This window comes from Coffea arabica, chromosome 1c (assembly GCF_036785885.1).
Source record: "Coffea arabica cultivar ET-39 chromosome 1c, Coffea Arabica ET-39 HiFi, whole genome shotgun sequence".
Lineage (NCBI taxonomy): Eukaryota > Viridiplantae > Streptophyta > Magnoliopsida > Gentianales > Rubiaceae > Coffea > Coffea arabica.
This window is the reverse complement of record NC_092310.1, coordinates 49,249,552-49,269,288: the sequence shown is the minus strand read 5'-3', so window position 1 is coordinate 49,269,288 and position 19,737 is coordinate 49,249,552. Positions and strand designations below refer to the sequence as shown.

The window sequence follows — 19,737 nt, the reverse complement described above, 5'->3', positions numbered from 1 at the left end:
ACTTCACAAGTTTATAATAACTCTTACTTTCTTCTTTTCTAATTTTTTACCAAAATAAAAAATTTAGCCATAGTTAGCTAATAGCTAAATTGGAGTTAAAAGACGACTTATTTATTGTATAGTGCTGAAATAAGGTAGTTATCACAACATTATCAACACAATTATATTTTAAATCGTTGCTATTTTGCAGCTCTTTTTCCATTTATAACAAAAAAAAAAAAGAAAAAAGAAATGCCTATTACTATTTTTTATACACATATGCCTATTCCATATGTTTCTTCATACACTTTTCAAAACAACACTAAATTCTATCAGTATGTTGGAATTTATTAAACAAAAAGAAAAGAAAATTAAGAAAAGGAAAAGTCTAAGCTTTTTATATTCCAACAAGGAAAAACGAAATACCACCCAAGTAATTTTTGTTATTTGTTAAAAAAAAAGCGAAAAATAGTGAAAAAAAAAACACTTGGGTAGTTATGGAAATAGAACTATCTTTTGGGTAAAGGGGGAGATTTTTTTTTTTTCCTTCTAATTTTATCTACGATTTTATCGTGAGATTAAAATTCCAACCAAACCCTTTGGGACTGGCCTGCTCTAGTGTGGCTGTTTAAAAGAGACAAGAAATCAAAAAAACCATTTCTTGTTGATTTTCTCACATACAACACACACTATAAATATTAAATAATAATTAAAAAAAAAACACCTATGAGGAGGCCAGGCGGAGGAGGAGGAGGAGGGGGGCACAACTACGGCGGTGGTGATTCATCAGCTGCCTATGCAGCTGCGGGAATGGCGCCACCGCCTCACATGCATCATCATCAGCAGCAGAGCAGCAAGTCTGAGCGTCATAGTAGTAATCACAATCAATGGAGATTGGAAAGAGATGGGGCCAGACTATCCAACCCTATGTCACCCCACATGTTCCACAATGAAGGCAAGATTCCATTTTTAGCTTAATTTTTTTTTTTCAATTAGTTGTCCCATTTATTCTTTATGCTTTTTCTGACGTGGGTTTCAATTTTTTTTTTGACTCATTTGGATGAATTGGCTATTGATTCAGGTAAGATTTATGCTGCACTCGCTGGCTGTGATTTCTTTCTGGGCTTTGTGTATCTTCTGTACTTTTAATTTTGTAATTGACCTGATAGCGTTCGTTAATAAATGTTTCAGCTTTCGATAAAAATTTGTGTGTTAGTGGAAAACGTCGAAATGATGCTGTTAAAGCATTGTGGCATTGGAAGGTTATTGTCCTTTGTGATCTAGGGGCATTAGTTTTACCTGCATTAGTGAGGAGTAATTCTGAATTGTATCCTTTAGTTGGTTTAAAGACTGCATATGGTGCTAAGTTCATGCGAAAATTAGTTTATATGTTTCTTTAGCGGTGTAAAATCTATGATGCCATCTCATTTTGCAACCGAGATATCCGTTTAGTAAGTACTGATAACCACTTGTTTTGATTTAATGCCCTGGAACTGGTTGAGATAGGTTTTGGTATTGAATGTTGGTTTTGTCCCTTTTATTCAAATGCTGGTATGTTCGGGTTCCACTTCTAGATTAAGAATCGAATTAAAACAGATTATAGATAATATGAAGTGTTTAGTATCTGTGTTTTAGACAGTCTTTGACAAGGTAGTCTTTTCAGATGGCTTTGTAATCTAGCCATCTAGATGTTTCAAAGTGTATGGTGACACAAACTAGCATAGGTGTGACTGTTGGGAAACAGCAAATCTTTCAGGAATTGCTGCTCCCTGACAAAGTCTGTACCTTTAAGATCTTGGGATGGGATGATTAGTGGTCTTTGTCAATTTGAACTGTGTTTCAAAATTTAACTTGGTAAAGGGGGCCTTTTCTGCAGTACAATAGTTTTCTGTGCCCCTGAAAGGAAAATTGTTCTGGAGATATATATTTCCATAATTGGGAGCATAAATTTGCTATTTTATTGGCTTGTATGAACGAATCTGGGGCTGTTCAATTATGTGCAAGATTATGCTTTCCATTTTTTTCGAACCTTATTGATATTTTGATTGGGGATGCATCTCTGTGGGCGACTTAATTCATTATATAAAGAGTCAAACATGCATTACCAAAGATCGCTCTGAAAGTTTATAGCAACTAGGCATTGAATTATTGAAATGTCTTATTGATAAAGGTTCCTCAGTTTTAGTCAGTGAAACTACTATGCAAGGATAAATTGGTAATGCTTGAATTAGAAAGATCTCGTATGCGTGTTGTATCATATTTTGGCAGTTTTCATGCAACCCTCTCTCTCTCTCTCTCGTGCAATAGAGCTCCACAGTCACATGTTATCAAGCATTGCCTGCTATTGAGTTAACCAATGCTAAATCCTTCTTTCTGAACAAAGTGACGATTGATTGATTCAAAATGTTTAAAAGGTTAATAGGAAGGACTAGCTAGAAGGTAGCTCGATTGTTTCTACCCTAAGTGCATTACTGTTGTCGACAAATAAATGCAGCAGTTAAGTATGTGCAGATTGGATTGGGTTTTGGCATGATTTTTTTTTTCAACCAATAGGAAACGTTAAGTTGCTGATCATGTTCTGTTCAAAAGGCATGCATGTTTACATATAATGAGATGTTTGTTCCACATTGGCCGTAATCTTTACTTTTCTATTTGACCTTTGTTGAGAGTTCACGAAACTAAAGTGTATTTCTTCAGTTGGGAAAAGGCATGTTTTTATCTTTAAAGAGTCAAAGTTGAACTGGAACCTTCCAGGATCTTTGTGCAACCAACTTCTTATGTTTTGCAGACTTACCTATACATTTGCTTCATTCTACTAGTGGGATGACAAAATTTATGTGCCCTTCTGTGCTTGGATCTGATATGAATTTCTTTTACAGGTCAAGGGAACGAAGCACCTAGGTCTTACTACCAAGCCCAAAGGCCAGAGCCAAGGATGGCACCGGAGAGGCAAGGCAGCCATGATTCAAGGTCTCAACCTCGCGGAGAAGATATGAATATGGGGTATGAAGAGAATTTCATGACGCAGACTTTTGAAGGACTTGAGGAGAAATTCCTCGATGATCTCATGAAACTGAGCAAGGAGCAAATTGATGCGGAGGACGCGGAAATTGCTAGGCATCGGGAGGTTAGTTCAACTTAAAGTGTATCCTTACACCCTGTATTTGTTAAATTAAAAGATCTCCTTTGCTTTTTGATCTAAAAAGTCATTAGCCACTGAAGTTTAATTTTTATCTTATTTTCATATTTGACATTTGAAAGCACGAGCATATTGAATCCACTTCCAGAAATGAAATCCATGCATTGTTGCTATGTTCCCATGGCTTCTTTCCCTTTGCTTAGCCAATCTTTTTTCTGACCAAAACAAGCTGTATCCGTTGTTTCCAGAGAATAAATATGATCAATGCACAATATCAAGAACAGCTTGTTGCACTTCGAGCTCAACATGCCAGTCGGAGAGATGAGTTTCTTCGACGAGAATCTCATTCCAGACAACAACAATACCAGCAGGCTTCAATGGACCACTATCCTAGCAGTGGCCATGGTGATCCTCAAGGGTACAGTACGGGGACTCCTCCAGCTAGAGATCCACAGCGACTTTACAATGCTGATAATTATGATTCTCATAGAGAGCGTGCACGATTTCTTGGTAGTGGCAGGAACGATGATTTTGAGCATAGAGGTCAGTACCCTGGTGGCCGGCTATATGATACTGGTTCACGTTATTATTGAAGTGTAGCAGCTCATGATTTCTGAATCAGTGGATAGAGATGTAAGTGCAAAGCTGATGTTGCCTTGTCATCTGGTCATCTATTTCTCTAGTTGTGTGGTTTCCAGCCATTTGTATCAAGGCCAAGTGTTAATTTTTCATGCTTGTGAGACCATTTCCCAACATAGAGAAGAGAGTGCAAAGCTGATGCGGCCTTATCATTTAGCCATCTATTTCTCTAATTGTGTGGTTTCTAACTATTTGTATCAAGGCCAAATGTTAATTTTTGATGCTTGTGAGACCATTTCCCAATACACTAACCACTCTTGCTCTATAAAATGCTAGTATTTGACATATTCTTTGATGGAGTTTCCTAACCAGAATATAAGTACTAATGTGAGTAATGTTTATGAATATGATGCTTCCTAATTAGGATTGAGGTTATACTTTGATACAGCCAAATCAAGAAAACTTGCCAAAATTTCAGCCAAAAACAAAAAGAGAAAAAATGGAACTGCAAATCTTGATTATAATATTGATTATATAACGATTAAACAATTCAACTCACTAAAAGTCCTTTTTAATTGGTTATGCTCTCCAAAATGGAAAAGCATCATCATGGTGCAGGATCAAGTAATGTTTTTGAATGTTTGCATAGACAATAACATTAAATAAAATTCAACTTATTATGTGATGTTCCTCTCTTGGAAACAAAAAGGAAGAAAAAATGTAAGGTCAAAGTAACATAAATAGATTAATAGCGCAATGAGGATATTGAGGATCCATATTTAGATTGTTCTGGGACTTCATAAATAAATAAATAAATATATATATATATATATATATATATATATATATTTGCACTAAACAAATTTTTTTTATTGTCCTGCACTCTCACATTATTGGGGCAGCAGAGCATTATAAAAACATGAATGACATCCTTTACTAGCTTCTTGCTTGCTCTAGCTAGCATCCAGTATTTCCATAAAAAGTAAGAGAGAAAAAAATAATGGATAAAAAAAGTAGTTTTAAAATGGATAAAATAATTTTATTTTAAAAATTGGAGTATTATATCGACACAACCCTAGCACTGAATTACCCTTAAAATGTTGCATGCTTTTTTCAGACCGTTTTATTTTCCCACTTGAAAGAGTAAAAAGCTGTTATACACTACAGAAAAAGTTAAATACAATTGATAAGAAAGATACGTTTTTTCAACCAAATACGCCATGTAAAATACATAGACATTGTTTTATGTGTGGATGTGTGTATATATATACACACACACATAAATAGACGTCTGTGTAATATACATTACAAAGGAGTCAGGTAGATTTTATTCTATAACAAGATGAGATGTGTGGATGTGCGATATAGGAACACATAAATAGACTTATGTATAATACACACTATAGACAAGAAAGATAGATTTCATTCTGATAAGAAAATGTTAAATACAAGTAATAAGAAAAATATATAAAATACACAAAAATTATTTGTGTGTATATATATGCACACACATACGTAAAGAGACATACGTATAATATATAATATACACTACGAAGGACTAAGGTAGATTTTATTCCATAATAAGATGAGATGCCAAACCTAGTTGGGAAGTTTTCTAGTCTACAGTTGAGTAATTTACACAATCATATAGATGGATAACTTCGCTTTCAATTGTCTACTAATGATTCAATTCCTTGATTAGAAAGTATTTTTTTTTTCTTTCTCCAAAAAGCTGTATTTCACCTCCTGGTTAATGATTCATTTCCTTGATTAGAAAGCATATTTTTCTTTCTCAAAAGAGCTGTAACTTACCTTGTGCCTATCCCCATTTTTGGATACTAGGCTCAAAATGAATAAATAAAAAAAGAGGTGTTTTTATCTTATGCCCCTATCTATACGCGTTAATACTTAGTAGGGCGCAACGAATCTTCTGTCCCATATTCTGTGCCACTCTTTGTCACACTTTTTATTATATTGTTATTTCTCCTACGTAAATATCACGTTTTAGTTTTTTTTTATTTTCTTAAGATCCAATAACTATTAATTGAGTAAAATATAAATACAGTAGCTTAAAAAAAGCAATATATAATAGAAAATTAAAAAATACAGCAGAAAATTCATAAAAAATCTCATTTTTTATGCATTTTAGTTTTTTGAGTTTGTTAAAGTTTGTGTATTACTCAATTAATAGTTATTGGATCTTGAAAAAACAAAAAAGAACTAAAACGTGATGTTTATGTAGGAGAAATAGCAATATAATAAAAAATGGGACAGAGAGCGGCACAGAGTATGAGACAAAAGATCCGTTGCGTAGATAGGGATGTAATATTCAACAATAAAAAAGTTAAAATTTATCAAAAATCCTCTAAATTGCATATAATTTTCATCGGGTGGAACCAATCAAAAAATGTAGTAGAATGAACTCTGAAATTCCTTTCCATATCCTGAATATAGGTTTTCTTTCTTCATAGTATTAATGAAGTAATTCTTTTTCTTACCAGTCCTATTCTTTTCATCTACACCATGGAGTAATAAAGTATTAATGAAGTAATTCTTTTCCTCCATTTGTCATCTACACCATGCAAACCTTTCAAAATGGAAAACTCCTAGAGTTATGAATGGTCTCATATGATTACACCTTGCAATTGTTGGGTATTTCTCTTCACCTAAGGTTGCCTGCCAGGCAAACAATACTTTGTGTGTTCTTGACACTGAGTATCAAAATGTGCAAAATTAGTACTTTCTAAGAGCACAATCCTCGGTGAGTTGTTCACGTGATGCGTAAATAAGTGCTGATTAATTTTTGATACTCTCGAATTTGGCACTATATATAAAGCCTATTAGTGATAAACATGATTATAGGGAGGAAATACTGCTGAGTTAGTTGCATTACTATGCCGTCTATAGTCACTAATATTTTTATGCTTTTACTAATTACTACTAATTACTGCTACCATCCTTTTGAGTCCTCTTCACAGAAAAAAGCTCCACTTGTTTCTCTGCAAATCCGCCCTTCTCTCTCTTTTTGTCTATTCGTCTGAAGTGAAGGGGGAAAAAAACAAGAACGATGGCCATTTTGCCTGCAAATCCCATCCGCCATTTCTGACCCCGTGTTTTGCTCTCTCTTTCATCAATCCATACATTGATTGATTACATACCAGATAGACGCATTGGATTTTTTTCCTCTTTCTTTAACCAGAAAGCAGAATGGAGAGTAGTAGTAGTATCATTAATAGCTCCGATGAATCCTTGGATTGTTCTTCGCATTCTCAACAACAGCAGCAAAATCAAGAGCCGCATGAACAGCTAGAAGAACAATCCATTTCTGGACATGGTGACCAGCGAGTTTATTTAGTCCCCCTCAGGTATTTCGCACGCTCACCCACTGCTCTATTTTAATTAGATGTCCCCATCCTTTGGATCAATTCTTGAGTCTCTTGTTTGATTTTTGTTGTTTGAGAGGAACCTTTTATAGAAAATAGGTGAGAAACGTTTATGTGACGTGGGTTTCTGTTTAATGCTTGATTGGCAATGTAGTCTTGGTGGAATTGAGGTGAAGAATGAGAGGTTTATCCTAGGAAATGGAAAAAAATCAAACCTAGCAACTTGGGAGGATTTGATCAGGAACTTTGGGGCGTGTTGAATTCTAATACTAAATCAGAAAAAGGGTGCTTTACTTTCTGGTGTATTTGACTTGATTTGGTTTTGAAATTTTTTTTAATGTTGTTGATTGATTGGAGTTTTGGATTATTAAAGGTAATGTGGGAGGTTTCGTGCTCTTTTACGCATTCAAACATTTTGTTATCTATAATAGAATGTGGGGGCAGATGCTGGCAGCAAATCAACAAGCAAAGCACAAAAATTTCTTTTACCACTTTTTTTGATTTTTTTGTTTGTCTGTTTATTTGTGGCTGGTTAGTTTAGCATTTGTTAGGTTAGGGTGTTTCTTCCCATCAGGAAAGGGAAAGGAAAAAAAGAATTGTGACTGTAGATGGTGAGTAATTGGCTTAGTTTGTAAATCCTAATCAGTGGTGAGTGATTGACTGAGTTTGCAAACCCTAGAACCAATGAGGTATTAAAGTACTATTTTGGGGTTGAACTGCTCTATATGTGTGTCTATATTGTTAGGTAGTTAGTGGTAGTAATGCTTTCATGTTCTGGTTCTGTGTTTAAGTGATTGAGTGTGGTTGCATGTTATAGGTGGTGGAAGGAAACGCGTGACTCTTCATTGTCGAATGAAAAGAAGGGAATCTTGTACACTGCATCGCCTATGCCATCATATGGAGGGCCAATGAAGCTATTCAACAATTTTTTCAGTTCTGATCTTTCATTTAACCTGAGAAAAGAGGATCATTCATTGTCACATAATCGTGGGAATGATGAAGTTGGGGTATCAGGTCGTGATTATGCTTTGGTCTCCAGTGAAATGTGGCTTCAGGCACTCAAATGGTTGGTATTGTTTCTATGTTAGTCTTACTTTATGTTCTTTTAACTCTCCAATTGTTTTCCAACATGTTGGGGGCTGAGGCACAGTTTGCATACCTTGGCATACACTTGTGAAACGAAAGCAAATATAACATCGTTAATTGTTGGCTGAGCCCACCATTGTTTACATCATTCTATGTTAGTGGTGAGCTAAGAGAGTGATGGATGATTCTGCTTACTCGAGTTCTTTAACATGCCTGTGGCCATTGAACCGTTTCTTAGATTTTGGCATACTGCTTGAGGGATATATCTGATGTTGCCAAGCTGAAACTTTTGCTTCATGTCATGCATCAACTGCGTTAATCATAATGTTCTGACTAGCTTTACTTATCCTCTTCTGCCTTACTTTTTTGGGACACTTAGATTATATGACAGATCCCCAACTTGTAATGAAGTTTGGTTACTCTTACTACTTAATTCTTAAAACTTTTTGTTGAGTTCCATCTTTGTTTTCATGGCCTTTTGAATGTAATATGTCAAATTTAGTTCGTGTGGTATTCCTTATGCGCTGTGAATGAGAATCTTTTATTTAAAGAATAAGCATTTACCTTGAGATTGTGCTTACCAGATATTTGTGTTGGTTCTCAATTTTGTACATGTTTGAATACCATGCAGTTTTCAGTCTCTTATGTGTTGATTGTTTTGTCTCAATCCAGGCACAGTGACTCTAAAATTGCATCAAAGGACGGCAAAAGTTCTGCTGAAGAAGATATGTCAGATGTGTATCCTTTACAGCTCAGGCTAGTTGTTCTGCGTGAGGCTGACTCATTTGGCGTCAAGATAAGTAAAAAGGTTAGTAGCTGATTTGCTAGTTTCATATTATGGATGTTGTTCAGTGACTTGTGGATTTGAAGAGTGTTACCACATCCATGGTGCTATATTTTGTCTTTGTTATTCAACCATGAGTGGCCAGCTTGTGCTTTGTGTTTTACTAGTTGTTGCACTGGTAAAAGTTTTAATAAAACTAGAGATTTGGGGAATCTTTGGTTTTCCCTCAATAAAGCAAATGGGCTTGATGGTGTATGCAATGTATTTTTGTTCACATATCAAATTGAGTCATAAAATATTGCGTCTCATGATAATGTACGGTTGGAGAGTTGGTCAGTTAGAGTTGAAAGTTTTACCATATAAGAAAGCTAAGCATGTTGTAGGTTGTCTAATTTCCTAGCTGGTACATTCTCTTCATTGATGTGCCAAACAAGGAAATTGTTCTCGATTACATTGTTGTTATGCTACCACCTGAAATGTTAGTTGTCATTCATGTCTTGTTTGGTGGTTCAAACTGCTTAATTTATGCTTAATGCTTAATGAATGATAGTAAATATGGGCAACAGTTAATGTAGAATTGTAGGTTAAATAATGATAACCAGTTGCCACATCGACTGTTAGTGGTCTGCTGGCACTTAATTGCTATCACAAGGGTGGTTTCAGGGTTGGCTGTTGGCTGCTTGTCCCCCCCCCTCCCCCTCTTCTCTCTCTCTCTCTGCATTTCTTAGAGAATTGAGCTGGGATTGAAGGCTTGCGTGTATTTTCAAAACAGTCTTACATTATCAGTTACAAGTAATCTTTGAGAAATTAAAAGAACAGTGCTTTCTTTAGTGTTTAATGTGCCTTGGATTTACCATGCAAGACTAAGTCACAGTGACTTATTGCCACAGTCTTGTGCATGAGTTTTTATCCCTATCTGTGTTTCATAGACTAATAAACAAGGCATGCCAGAATGTGTATTTAGTGAAGGAAATTCTTTACTAAACAGAAAGGTCATTGCTATATTCTTGTGATGGTCCTTGATTTACAGTTTGGTCTTGTGGATGAATGTAGAAACATTTGCATGTATAATCATGACAAGCAGATATAGGTTGTAAATTAAATTAAGATAAGAAAGTGACTAAGTGGGTTTCTAAGAGTTTAACAGATTGATCCTTTTCTTTGAACTTCTTCTTCTGATGACACTCGAATCCAGATATAGTTGACCTTCTTTCTACTGTGTTGGATCATCTTAGAAGTTTCAAACAAGGTTGACTAGGCTCCGCAAAGAGATGTCTGAATTGTTAAATAGTTTGGAATTATGGAGAGACTGAAGAAGAGTGAATAGCAAAGTGGGTTTGGACCCCTGTTATGAGACCATATATAAAAGAAAGAGAGGAGAGGATGGGAAAAATAGAAATTGTAGCAGAGAGCACTTATCTCCACTTATGATACCTTGAAATTTCTTAAACTGAGACTGCAATGAAGGTTTGTTTTGTCTTTTGAGAACTTCCTATGAAGCCAACCAAGATTTAAGAAACTGTTTTATTTTCCCTTATGAAACTGAAAAGTTTTTGTTAACAAAATTATATGTTGTTTCCTCAACATTTTTATGAAAATTTTAAACTTGGCTCGCTAGTATGCATATTTTGTTCCCAGCTATTAGCTTGTCATTGCACTGTAGTTGTGGAGATAAGCTAGAGCTTCAGTTTTGAATGAGATGTTTGTTATGGGGTAATGAACAGTGGTCTGTCTTATCTGCATAAGGTTTAGAGATGATGTATATCTGTGGTCTGCATGTGTCAGGGAGAGAGATAGAGAGAGAAAATCCTTTTATAAAGTTTTCTAGTTCCATTTATTTTAAGATTTTTCTTATTTAAATGTAATTGTTCTAAATTTCATATGTTTTATTCTACTTTCTTATTTTGCTTTCAGGAAAATACTTTGGAGTGCTTTAGGAGGGCCTGCAAGATTTTCTCTGTTGAGACTGAGCTAGTGAGCATTATGGTGGAATTTAGTTTTATGCTGAATGTAGTTGCTTCTTGTGGGATTTGACATGTCTTCTTTGGTGCAGTTAAGGATTTGGGACTTTTCTGGCGAGATGCTTATTTTTTTCTTGAGCGAGAAGATTAAGATGCTAAAGGACAGTCAGCGACAGTCAGAGCAAGATGTGCGTAACTCCTGGATATTTTATGGCCTTGTTTTACACTTCTTTGCATTTTCATACCACCCCAAACTAGGAAATTCCAAACCTGACTCAGTTATACTACTGTTTTGACTAATGAACCTCATAATTGGGTCTTTTCTCCTTTGCTTCTGTTTTTGAAGCTGCTTCAAGAAAGTGATTTTTGAAAAGCTTCTCAAAGATTCCAAGGGTTGTTTCAAAAATTCAAAAGGCCAGAGTGTTTCAAAGTACTTTGAAGTCTAATTCTTGTAATCAACTTATTCATCTTATACAAAGCTAAAAGCAGAAGTCAAAATCAGATCTTAGCAGCTCAAAAGAGCTTTTAGCTTAAGCTATAGCAACTCGCAGCAGAGAACAGAGGGGATGGCATTGTCTAGCTATTAAGTTGCCTAAAATATTAAGCACCAGGAAATCTAAGCTTTGCATTTTAGTTTTTTGGTAGCAATCCTTCTCTCAATAAGCAGTAATAATGAGTTGAATAGCGATATTCTCAGGAAGCATCCTTTGCAGACATCTTTGTTGTATTCACTTTTTAAGCATTTTTCTTATTCTCTGCATTACTGATGCCACTGCCACGCTGAAGACATGCTGTGTTAATGTGCTGTTTCTTATCAAAGCTTAACTGATGCAGCAGATAAGCCTGGAATTTCTTTTCCAGTGCTTTTTTTTTTTCAATTGAGATGGATGTCGTTAGAAGGCATATTTTTCCTTGTTTTGGTGTCGTTTACAAGTTCTTTTATTTCAGAGTATTAATGAGGTTTGTCTAATATGCAAATTTTGAGGGACATGTTAGTTACGTTTTAGGAACTGATCTGTGAATCCTAAAGAATGGAAAAGGGGATATCCTTTAAGTCACTGATAGAAAGCGAATAAAAGGAACTTGTTCTAATTTGCGCTATATTACAAGGGATGTGGAGAAAGTTACTCCTGTCTAAGAACATTTGCTGCGTATCAGTGCATCAGGTTATTTGGTCATCCTAGTCATCTGAACAGAAGTTCAAGTTAATTTTTTTTTCGTATAAGTAATGGGCATTATAATGTTGCACGTACGGTGGTGATTTGGGGTTGCATGGATGATTTTTTTGTTTATAAAGTTACCGTATATACCATAGACTGAGGAAAGATACCTAATATTGTATTAGCTATATACTTGTAAGCCGACCACACTTCTCTTTTTTCTGGATCACAATGGATCTGAGGAAAGTTTCAAGTGTTAGTGAATGTAGTGATATGCATTTTTTTTTGGAGTAATCTGTGGAAGGATTAAATTCATAAATGGAAAATATAAGGAAGAACTGACTCTAGCAACTTAAGGCTTGGTCATCTGAATTACTTCTTTTAACTTGAGAAAGGATCAGCCTAGTATCCTATGTACTGAATCTCCTCAATTACTAAAAGTTACTTTCTTGTAGTTACTTTTTTTTTGCCTATTTTGTGATTGCAACTTTATTATGCTTGGTGGATCTAATCAACGTATTTTATATGTTAGGAGAACTGTCATAGGTTGTTGAGCTCTAGTTTAGGCATTGGTACTTGCTCGTTGATCACCGTTTCTCAACTTTTAGTTGGTTTTAATGGATACAGTTTTTTATGTAGTTATATTTCTAAATTACTATTACTTAGTGCTCTCTCTCTCTCTCTCTCTGTTTGACTGTGGTTTTCGTACATTTCCTCATCTAATTTTCCTGTACAGATGCTACTGGAGTTGCAAGTTTATGGGTTATCTGATCCTGTTAGAAATCGAGGAGTGAAACGAGATGATATGACAATGCAACATTCTAATGGTGGTTCACTTATGACGAATGGTTGTACAGGAAATTTGTCGTCTAATCACTTGCAGAGCAACTCTAATATGTCAGTTGGCAGCTCATGTGAAGTTGGTACTTTGGGCTTAACAGGGTTGCAAAACCTAGGCAATACATGTTTCATGAATAGTGCCATCCAGTGCCTAGCTCACACTCCAAAGATGGTTGATTACTTCCTTGGAGATTTCAGGAGTGAAATAAATCACGATAACCCATTGGGCATGAATGTATGTTATTGTTCTTGACTTTCTCATGCCATCACTAACTTTGTACATATTCACTTATTTCTCATGGCATCAGTAAACTTTGCTTTTTTGAGCATTGGTGTCAATTATGATATTGTCGTACTTTGGCTGGAAGGTCATAGTTTTAATACACAGAACAGCGTCTCTGCTTGAAGAGGCAAGGCTATGTGCACCTAGCCCTTCATGGGCCTCAAAAGATGCGAGCCTCAAGCATCATTAACCTTCTTGCAATTCCTTTTTTTTTCCCCCTAGTTGGCATTTTCTTTCATGCTGGATTTTCCATTACAGTATTGGCCTTGCTTGTCAACTACTACCGAGCATGAACTCAATTTTATAGAATGTTTTTATTGGGCAGGGTGAGATTGCCTCTGCATTTGGAGATTTATTGAAGAAATTGTGGGCCCCTGGGGCAGCTCCAGTGGCACCGAGAATATTCAAATCAAAACTTGCACATTTTGCTCCTCAATTCAGTGGTTTTAATCAGCATGACTCCCAAGTTTGTATACTTATATTTGTCCTTTCACTTTTAATCTTCATCTCTTGTTAATGTTCTCTCCCACTTCTTCCCTTTTCCTCTCTCTCTCTCTCTCTCTTGACATATTTGGTAACAAGATACATGTGATAGACAGGGCATCGTTTAGATTTATTGTGTCAAGAGCTTTCTTGAGGAAACCTCTTCTTATTGACTACAGGAACTCCTTTCATTTCTTTTGGATGGACTTCATGAAGATTTGAATCGAGTGAAGTGCAAACCGTATGCTGAGGTTAAAGATGGAGATGACAGGCCTGATGAAGAAGTTGCTGATGAATACTGGAGGAATCATTTGGCTCGCAATGACTCTATCATTGTTGATGTCTGCCAAGTTAGTATTTTTCACATAGGGTTCCTCTGCCTCATTTTTTGTATGATATGCTACCTTGTGTTTGGTACTGGCTTATTGTGGTCTTTTAATCTTTGTTATAGTTAGTTGTCTACTCTTCATCTGTCATGAAGCCAACATAAAATAAGGCTAGTATGAGCTGTCTCAGTTCAGTAGTTCATACTATTCGGGCATTGGTCAGAACTGGTGTTTCTCTTTTGGAGGAGTTTAAAGTGGTCGGTGAACCTAATTATGATGATATCTCAGACTTAGGATGCTAAAAGTATTATGTTCTCAACATTCGGAGGAGGTCATTTGAGAATAACTTTGTCAAGGTGGTGGAATGTACAAATTTATGTTTAGAAATTCTGTTTGCTTGGATCAATTGTGATCCTTTATGGGACACATATATCTAATCTCTGTTGCTGCTCCTCAATTTTTCTTTCATTTCAAGGATGGGTATTGAATATTTCTTGTATCTACCTGGACTTTTGGTACTCTTTTGGACTTAAAACAAGTGAAAATCTTCATAGGCTATTGTACATTGCTTGTATTGGCTGTGAGAAATTCTTAAGCTTTGTTGATTAAAGCTTATGAATTATGACATTGCAGGGTCAGTACAGGTCCACTTTAGTGTGTCCTATTTGCAGAAAGGTCTCTGTTACATTTGACCCATTCATGTACTTGTCACTGCCTCTGCCATCAACATCAATGCGGACAATGACAATAACAGTTATGAGAACAGATGATAGTCCAAAGCCAACCACATATACTATCACTGTTCCCAAAACTGGAAAACTTGAGGATCTTATTCAGGCATTGAGCAATGCATGTTCTTTAGGTGCTCATGAAAGCCTATTGGTGGCTGAGGTATAGTTCTGCAAAATTCTTTGAGATTAATATTTCTCCTATTTGATAATTCGTATCCAGTTAATGCTCTTCTTTCATCTTGATCTCCTAATGATAATTTAGTTATGTACAGATATTCAACAATCGCATCATACGTTTTCTAGAGGAGTCAGCTAATTCACTATCGTTAATCAGAGATGAGGATCGACTGATTGCTTATCAAATGACAAAAGAAATTGATGAAGCACCATTAGTTGTTTTTACTCACCAGCAGATGGAAGAGTAAGTTATGTTGCTTCTGAATTTGAATAAAATTTTTTGTATGTTGTTGCATTTGAGTGGACGATTCATGCAGAGTTATGTGAATGTTCTGCAGTTGGACTATGCACCAGAGTATAACTTGGCATTTTGTTTTATCTTTTTCTATCACTTTTAAGAAAAGGTTATCTGATCCTGAGCACAGACTTTTAGTAGTTAGAGATATCTATATCTATACTATATATAAAGCCTGAGGAGGTTTATGCATTGCAGTTTACTTGTTTTAATCTTTTTTGAACTACCATTTTATCCTTTCATTAAGGGGTTAAATGGTTCAACCATATCAAAGAAAAATATCTTTGTTTTATTAGGCATTTTAAATTATGTTAGTAACTACCCATAATTTTAGGTTTTTAACAAAAAATATTCATGTATATTTTCTATTGGTAAAATTCTCTAGAAATTCTTTTTTTGAAGCTTAAAATCAATTTCTATGATATACTGTTTAGAAATAAATATAATTTTTATTCTATGCACACAGATAGAGTGTGCCTTGACAACTAGTGACCATTGCAATTGAAGTTTCTCTGGGAACCATAAGCCATGAGTTTCTATGTAGGATTAATTGAAAATTGTATCTACATAACTTCTTTATCTCTGCTTTCTTGTTTTTGTGCTCTATTCCAACTTTGTAAAAGTTATTATTTTGTCAGGCAATATGTCTATGGGAAGCCAACAATGGTTTGGAAGGCATTTGGAATTCCTTTGGTAGCAAGAAGTAAAGTTACTAATGGATCTGACGTTAGGAATCTTTATATGAAATTACTGCTTCCTTTCTCAATACCAAAAGAAAATTCTGTTAACCATTGCAATGAGACAACAAATACTGAAAGTGAAGAAATTAAGGAAATTGAGGATGCACTTAGTCCTGATTCAAATACATGTACTCAGAATGGTGATCTACTAGATGGTGAAGCACAGTTTGACTGTGATTTTGAGTTTTACTTAGCAGATGAGCAGGGAAATGTCAGAGGTCCCCAAATAGCAATGGATGAGCCGGTGAATGCTAAGGCTATGACTGGACTGTTAAGTGTAATTGTACATTGGGCAGATAAGATGGTTGAAGAGTACAGCCAACAACTGAATTGCTCATTACCTGAAGTTTTCAAGTCAGGGTACTTAATGAAGAGACCGCAGGAATCTGTTTCTTTGTACAAATGCCTTGAAGCATTCCTGAAGGAGGAGCCTCTGGGACCTGAAGATATGTGGTTAGTGTGCTAAGCATCATCTTCTAAACATTTTTTCCGTGCTTGTTATCATCTTGCATGGCCATTGGTAATTAATTTTTGTGTCAATGCTTTGTCTAAGCGTAACACACAAGAGGTGTGTGATTTCTTACCACAGTGGACATATCAATTTTTAGGAAGCCATGATCAATTGAAAGTGGAACACAATTACAATGACAAACTATTTTGGATTGTAATTATACTTTATTTTTTTGTAATTGGGACGGCTTGAACTCAAGAACTCTCAATTAACTCCCTTCGAACCACCCAACCCATCCCTCCCCCCCGGTTGTACTTGTACTTCAAAAGCCAAATAGCTGTTCTCGTTTCAAAGAAGTCATTTTCTCATTTATAAATCCTCCACTATTTGTGGTGCTTCTGAAGTCTTTGTTCCTTATTTGTTTGACTTGGCTTGTTAATCCCCTGTAACCAGCCATTTTTCCAAAGGTACAAGCACTTTACTTGCCTGCATGTTAAACATTTCCCCCTTGTTTCCTTTCTTACCTTTACCTTTTAATGCAGTCAATTTAGATGCATGTTGTTTGGATAAACAATTGACATATTGCTTGTTATCAGATTTCACCTTTCTTCATGCAATAGGTCTTATTCTTCTTTATCTTCAGCCTATGTCATAAACTCCTCCTTTTTCTTGCAAAATTATCCATACTACAGTATCTTACGTGCTGCACATTATTCACGGAATCAGGTACTGCCCTGTCTGCAAGAAGCATTGCCAAGCCAGCAAGAAGTTAGATCTTTGGCGACTTCCTGAGGTTCTAGTCATACATTTAAAAAGATTCTCATACAGCCGGTTTCTTAAAAACAAATTGGAGACATATGTTGACTTCCCTGTCCGCGATCTTGATTTGTCTGCTTATATCGCTTACAAGAGTGGGGAATCTTGTAATCGCTATGTGCTGTATGCTATTAGTAATCACTATGGAAGCATGGGAGGCGGTCATTACACTGCATTTGTCCATGTAAGTGGCTCTTCACTTTGACATAACTTTTAGTTCGGTGTGCTCTCTTTGGGTTTTCTTGTTTTTCCATTTTCTCTTTGTTGTTCCAGTGGAAGTTTGGAGAATTTAAAAAGAGAGTTTTCTGATTGGTACAACTTTGGAATGTATAGAGCTAAAATATGTGCTCTCAATGATGGTGCCTGGGATACTATATTTAGTATTTACTCTGCCTTTTCTTCGCTCGGCAACTCAATAATACTAACATCATTATTCTCATGTAGCATGGTGGCGGTCGGTGGTTTGACTTTGATGACAGCCATGTATTTCCTATCAACGAGGACAAGATTAAATCTTCAGCTGCTTATGTTCTTTTCTACAGAAGAGTGGAAGATGAAAATAATTAGATGACAGTTAACTAACTATTGAAGCCTGACGAATCATTTTATTGGTTTGTCCCTGTTTTTAAGGGTAGAATTCTTTCATCCTTGGCATTGTTTAGTTGTAGTTAGTAGCCTTGAGGAATAGACTAGAAAGAATGGCTTTGATTTAGTGAAATACCAAGGACAATTTACATAGTGACAACTGACCTGAGAGATATAAGCTAGGAAGCTTATTTTTACAGCTATAGTCTTCTGAGATAGACGAAGATCTGTTTCTTTTGTTTTTAGAGCAGAAACAGGAAGAAGTATGTGAAAAATTGCTTTCTGCATCTTCTACAGTGTAACTTTTGTAGAACTTTTTAGACAACTGATGAGTTGATGTGTAGTAGAGGAAATTATACAAATTAAAATTTGCAGTGTTCTGGTCTGATATGCTTATCAGTTGGTTTTTGCTCTTTCTTAACTTCGGTGTTCAGTTATCCCTTTCTTATTAGAATTAATTGCGCCCGTGAATTTTTTGGGGGTTTGAACTTTGCCCCCCATAACTTGTTAAATTGGCACTTTATTTCTTGTTTTGTGTTTCTTGATCAAAACACCCTCAAAATTATAGAAACTTTATTCTTTGTTCTGATATATTTAGTGTTACTTCGAATCCCCTTCTCCATAAGATGTTTCAATGATCTGGAATGTGATAGAAACAGAGAAATTCATCCTAATCTGTAAGAGATTGGGGCCTGACCACCCATGTTCAACATACACGAGTAGAATATGGATTCAATTTCATAAAATGAAAAAAATGAAGGATATAATAGAAACCAATTGTTACCAAATATTTTAAATCTGGATGCATGCATGAATGATAGGCTTAGAGGGTGTAGGTTAATTTGTTTATTTGCACGTTGTAACACAATGCGGGAAGGATTAATTTCATTTTGCACCCTTGAACTTGTATCATTTTTTCTTTCACTTTGTACTCTAAACTTCAATTTTGAACGCTTTACGCCCTAAACTCTCAATCTTGGACGTTTTGCACTCTAAACTCTTAAATTTGTCTTATTTAAATCTAATCAATGGCGATTTTAGCAAAATTAATAGCATAGAAGATCTAACAAAACAATAAAAATGTGCCGAAAGTGGTCAAAAAATGTCAAAGTATCGTAGTGAAAAAAAAACAATACATTGGCATTAATAATTTTAGTGAGTGAGACCATATAAACTAATAATAATGTATTGAAAGTGAGAAAGTCGAAAAAAGCTAAGGAATCGCAGTTAAAATAAAACACTACATATCATTATTTTTCACCATTCTTTGTCTTGTTAATTTTGCGAATGTAATTATTGATTGGACTTAAATGGAACAAATATGAGAGTTTAGGATGCAAAGTATCCAAAATTAAGAGTTTAAGGTGAAAAAATTTTCAAAATTGAAGTTTAAAATGTAAAGTAACAATGTGGTACAAGTTTAGAGGTGCAAAGTGGAGTTAGTCCCTGCTAGAAGCATGCAAAAAATTAGGCTTGTTTGGATGTGGTTATTTTAAAAATTTTTTTCCTACTATTATCTAAAGTCCTTTTCTAATCACATTTTATCTTACATATATCCCATTACAAAAGTGTTATATTAAATACCATTAAAAACTTCTCAAATAATCTTCTACAAATAGGTTTATCATTTTGTAAACCTTAATAGTATGTAAAAGACTGCAAATGAGCCGACTTGAGTCAATTTTTTGCCTAATTGATTCGAGTTCGAGTCTAATTGATTTCAAAAATAAAATAAAAAATAATTATCATATTTTTAAAAATAGATAAAATAAATATTTCATTCTAATGGATAATAAAAGTATTGAGGACATAAATATAATTTCATAACAAATAATGAAAAAATAAAAATATATAAACTTGAGCTGGTGCGATGAGCCAACGAGCCAAGTATAGAGATGCTCGGCTCAACTCTGAGCAACTCGCTAAATCAGTTCGAGCT

At 35.2% G+C, this 19,737-nt stretch overlaps 2 protein-coding genes across 2 annotated transcripts; both read left to right on the top strand.

The window, feature by feature from the left end:
- Positions 1-588: 588 nt before the first annotated feature.
- On the top strand, positions 589-4,042 carry LOC113725955 (uncharacterized). The gene is made up of 3 exons (XM_027249419.2): positions 589-934; positions 2,859-3,106; positions 3,367-4,042. Exons 1-3 carry the CDS (start codon positions 706-708, stop codon positions 3,709-3,711), a joined length of 822 nt encoding a protein of 273 aa, XP_027105220.2. The 5' UTR covers positions 589-705; the 3' UTR covers positions 3,712-4,042.
- A 2,399-nt stretch (positions 4,043-6,441) lies between these two features.
- LOC113741730 (ubiquitin carboxyl-terminal hydrolase 8-like) lies at positions 6,442-18,219 on the top strand. Its single transcript, XM_072075027.1, has 13 exons — positions 6,442-7,062; positions 7,898-8,146; positions 8,839-8,974; positions 10,865-10,924; positions 11,004-11,099; positions 12,808-13,146; positions 13,520-13,660; positions 13,857-14,027; positions 14,637-14,894; positions 15,007-15,155; positions 15,845-16,399; positions 17,124-17,397; positions 17,658-18,219. Exons 1-13 carry the CDS (start codon positions 6,905-6,907, stop codon positions 17,778-17,780), a joined length of 2,709 nt encoding a protein of 902 aa, XP_071931128.1. The 5' UTR covers positions 6,442-6,904; the 3' UTR covers positions 17,781-18,219.
- The last annotated feature ends 1,518 nt before the right edge of the window (positions 18,220-19,737 follow it).

What these genes read in the sequence shown, in the direction of transcription:
- LOC113741730 (XM_072075027.1), top strand. Translation starts at nt 6,905, where the DNA reads ATGGAGAGTAGTAGTAGTATCATTAATAGCTCCGATGAATCCTTGGAT. An exon ending in GTTTATTTAGTCCCCCTCAG is followed by an intron (nt 7,063 to 7,897) that starts GTATTTCGCACG and finishes TGCATGTTATAG; the next exon opens with GTGGTGGAAGGAAACGCGTG. An exon ending in CTGGGACCTGAAGATATGTG is followed by an intron (nt 16,400 to 17,123) that starts GTTAGTGTGCTA and finishes TCACGGAATCAG; the next exon opens with GTACTGCCCTGTCTGCAAGA.
- LOC113725955 (XM_027249419.2), top strand. Translation starts at nt 706, where the DNA reads ATGAGGAGGCCAGGCGGAGGAGGAGGAGGAGGGGGGCACAACTACGGC. An exon ending in CCACATGTTCCACAATGAAG is followed by an intron (nt 935 to 2,858) that starts GCAAGATTCCAT and finishes TTTCTTTTACAG; the next exon opens with GTCAAGGGAACGAAGCACCT. An exon ending in AAATTGCTAGGCATCGGGAG is followed by an intron (nt 3,107 to 3,366) that starts GTTAGTTCAACT and finishes CGTTGTTTCCAG; the next exon opens with AGAATAAATATGATCAATGC.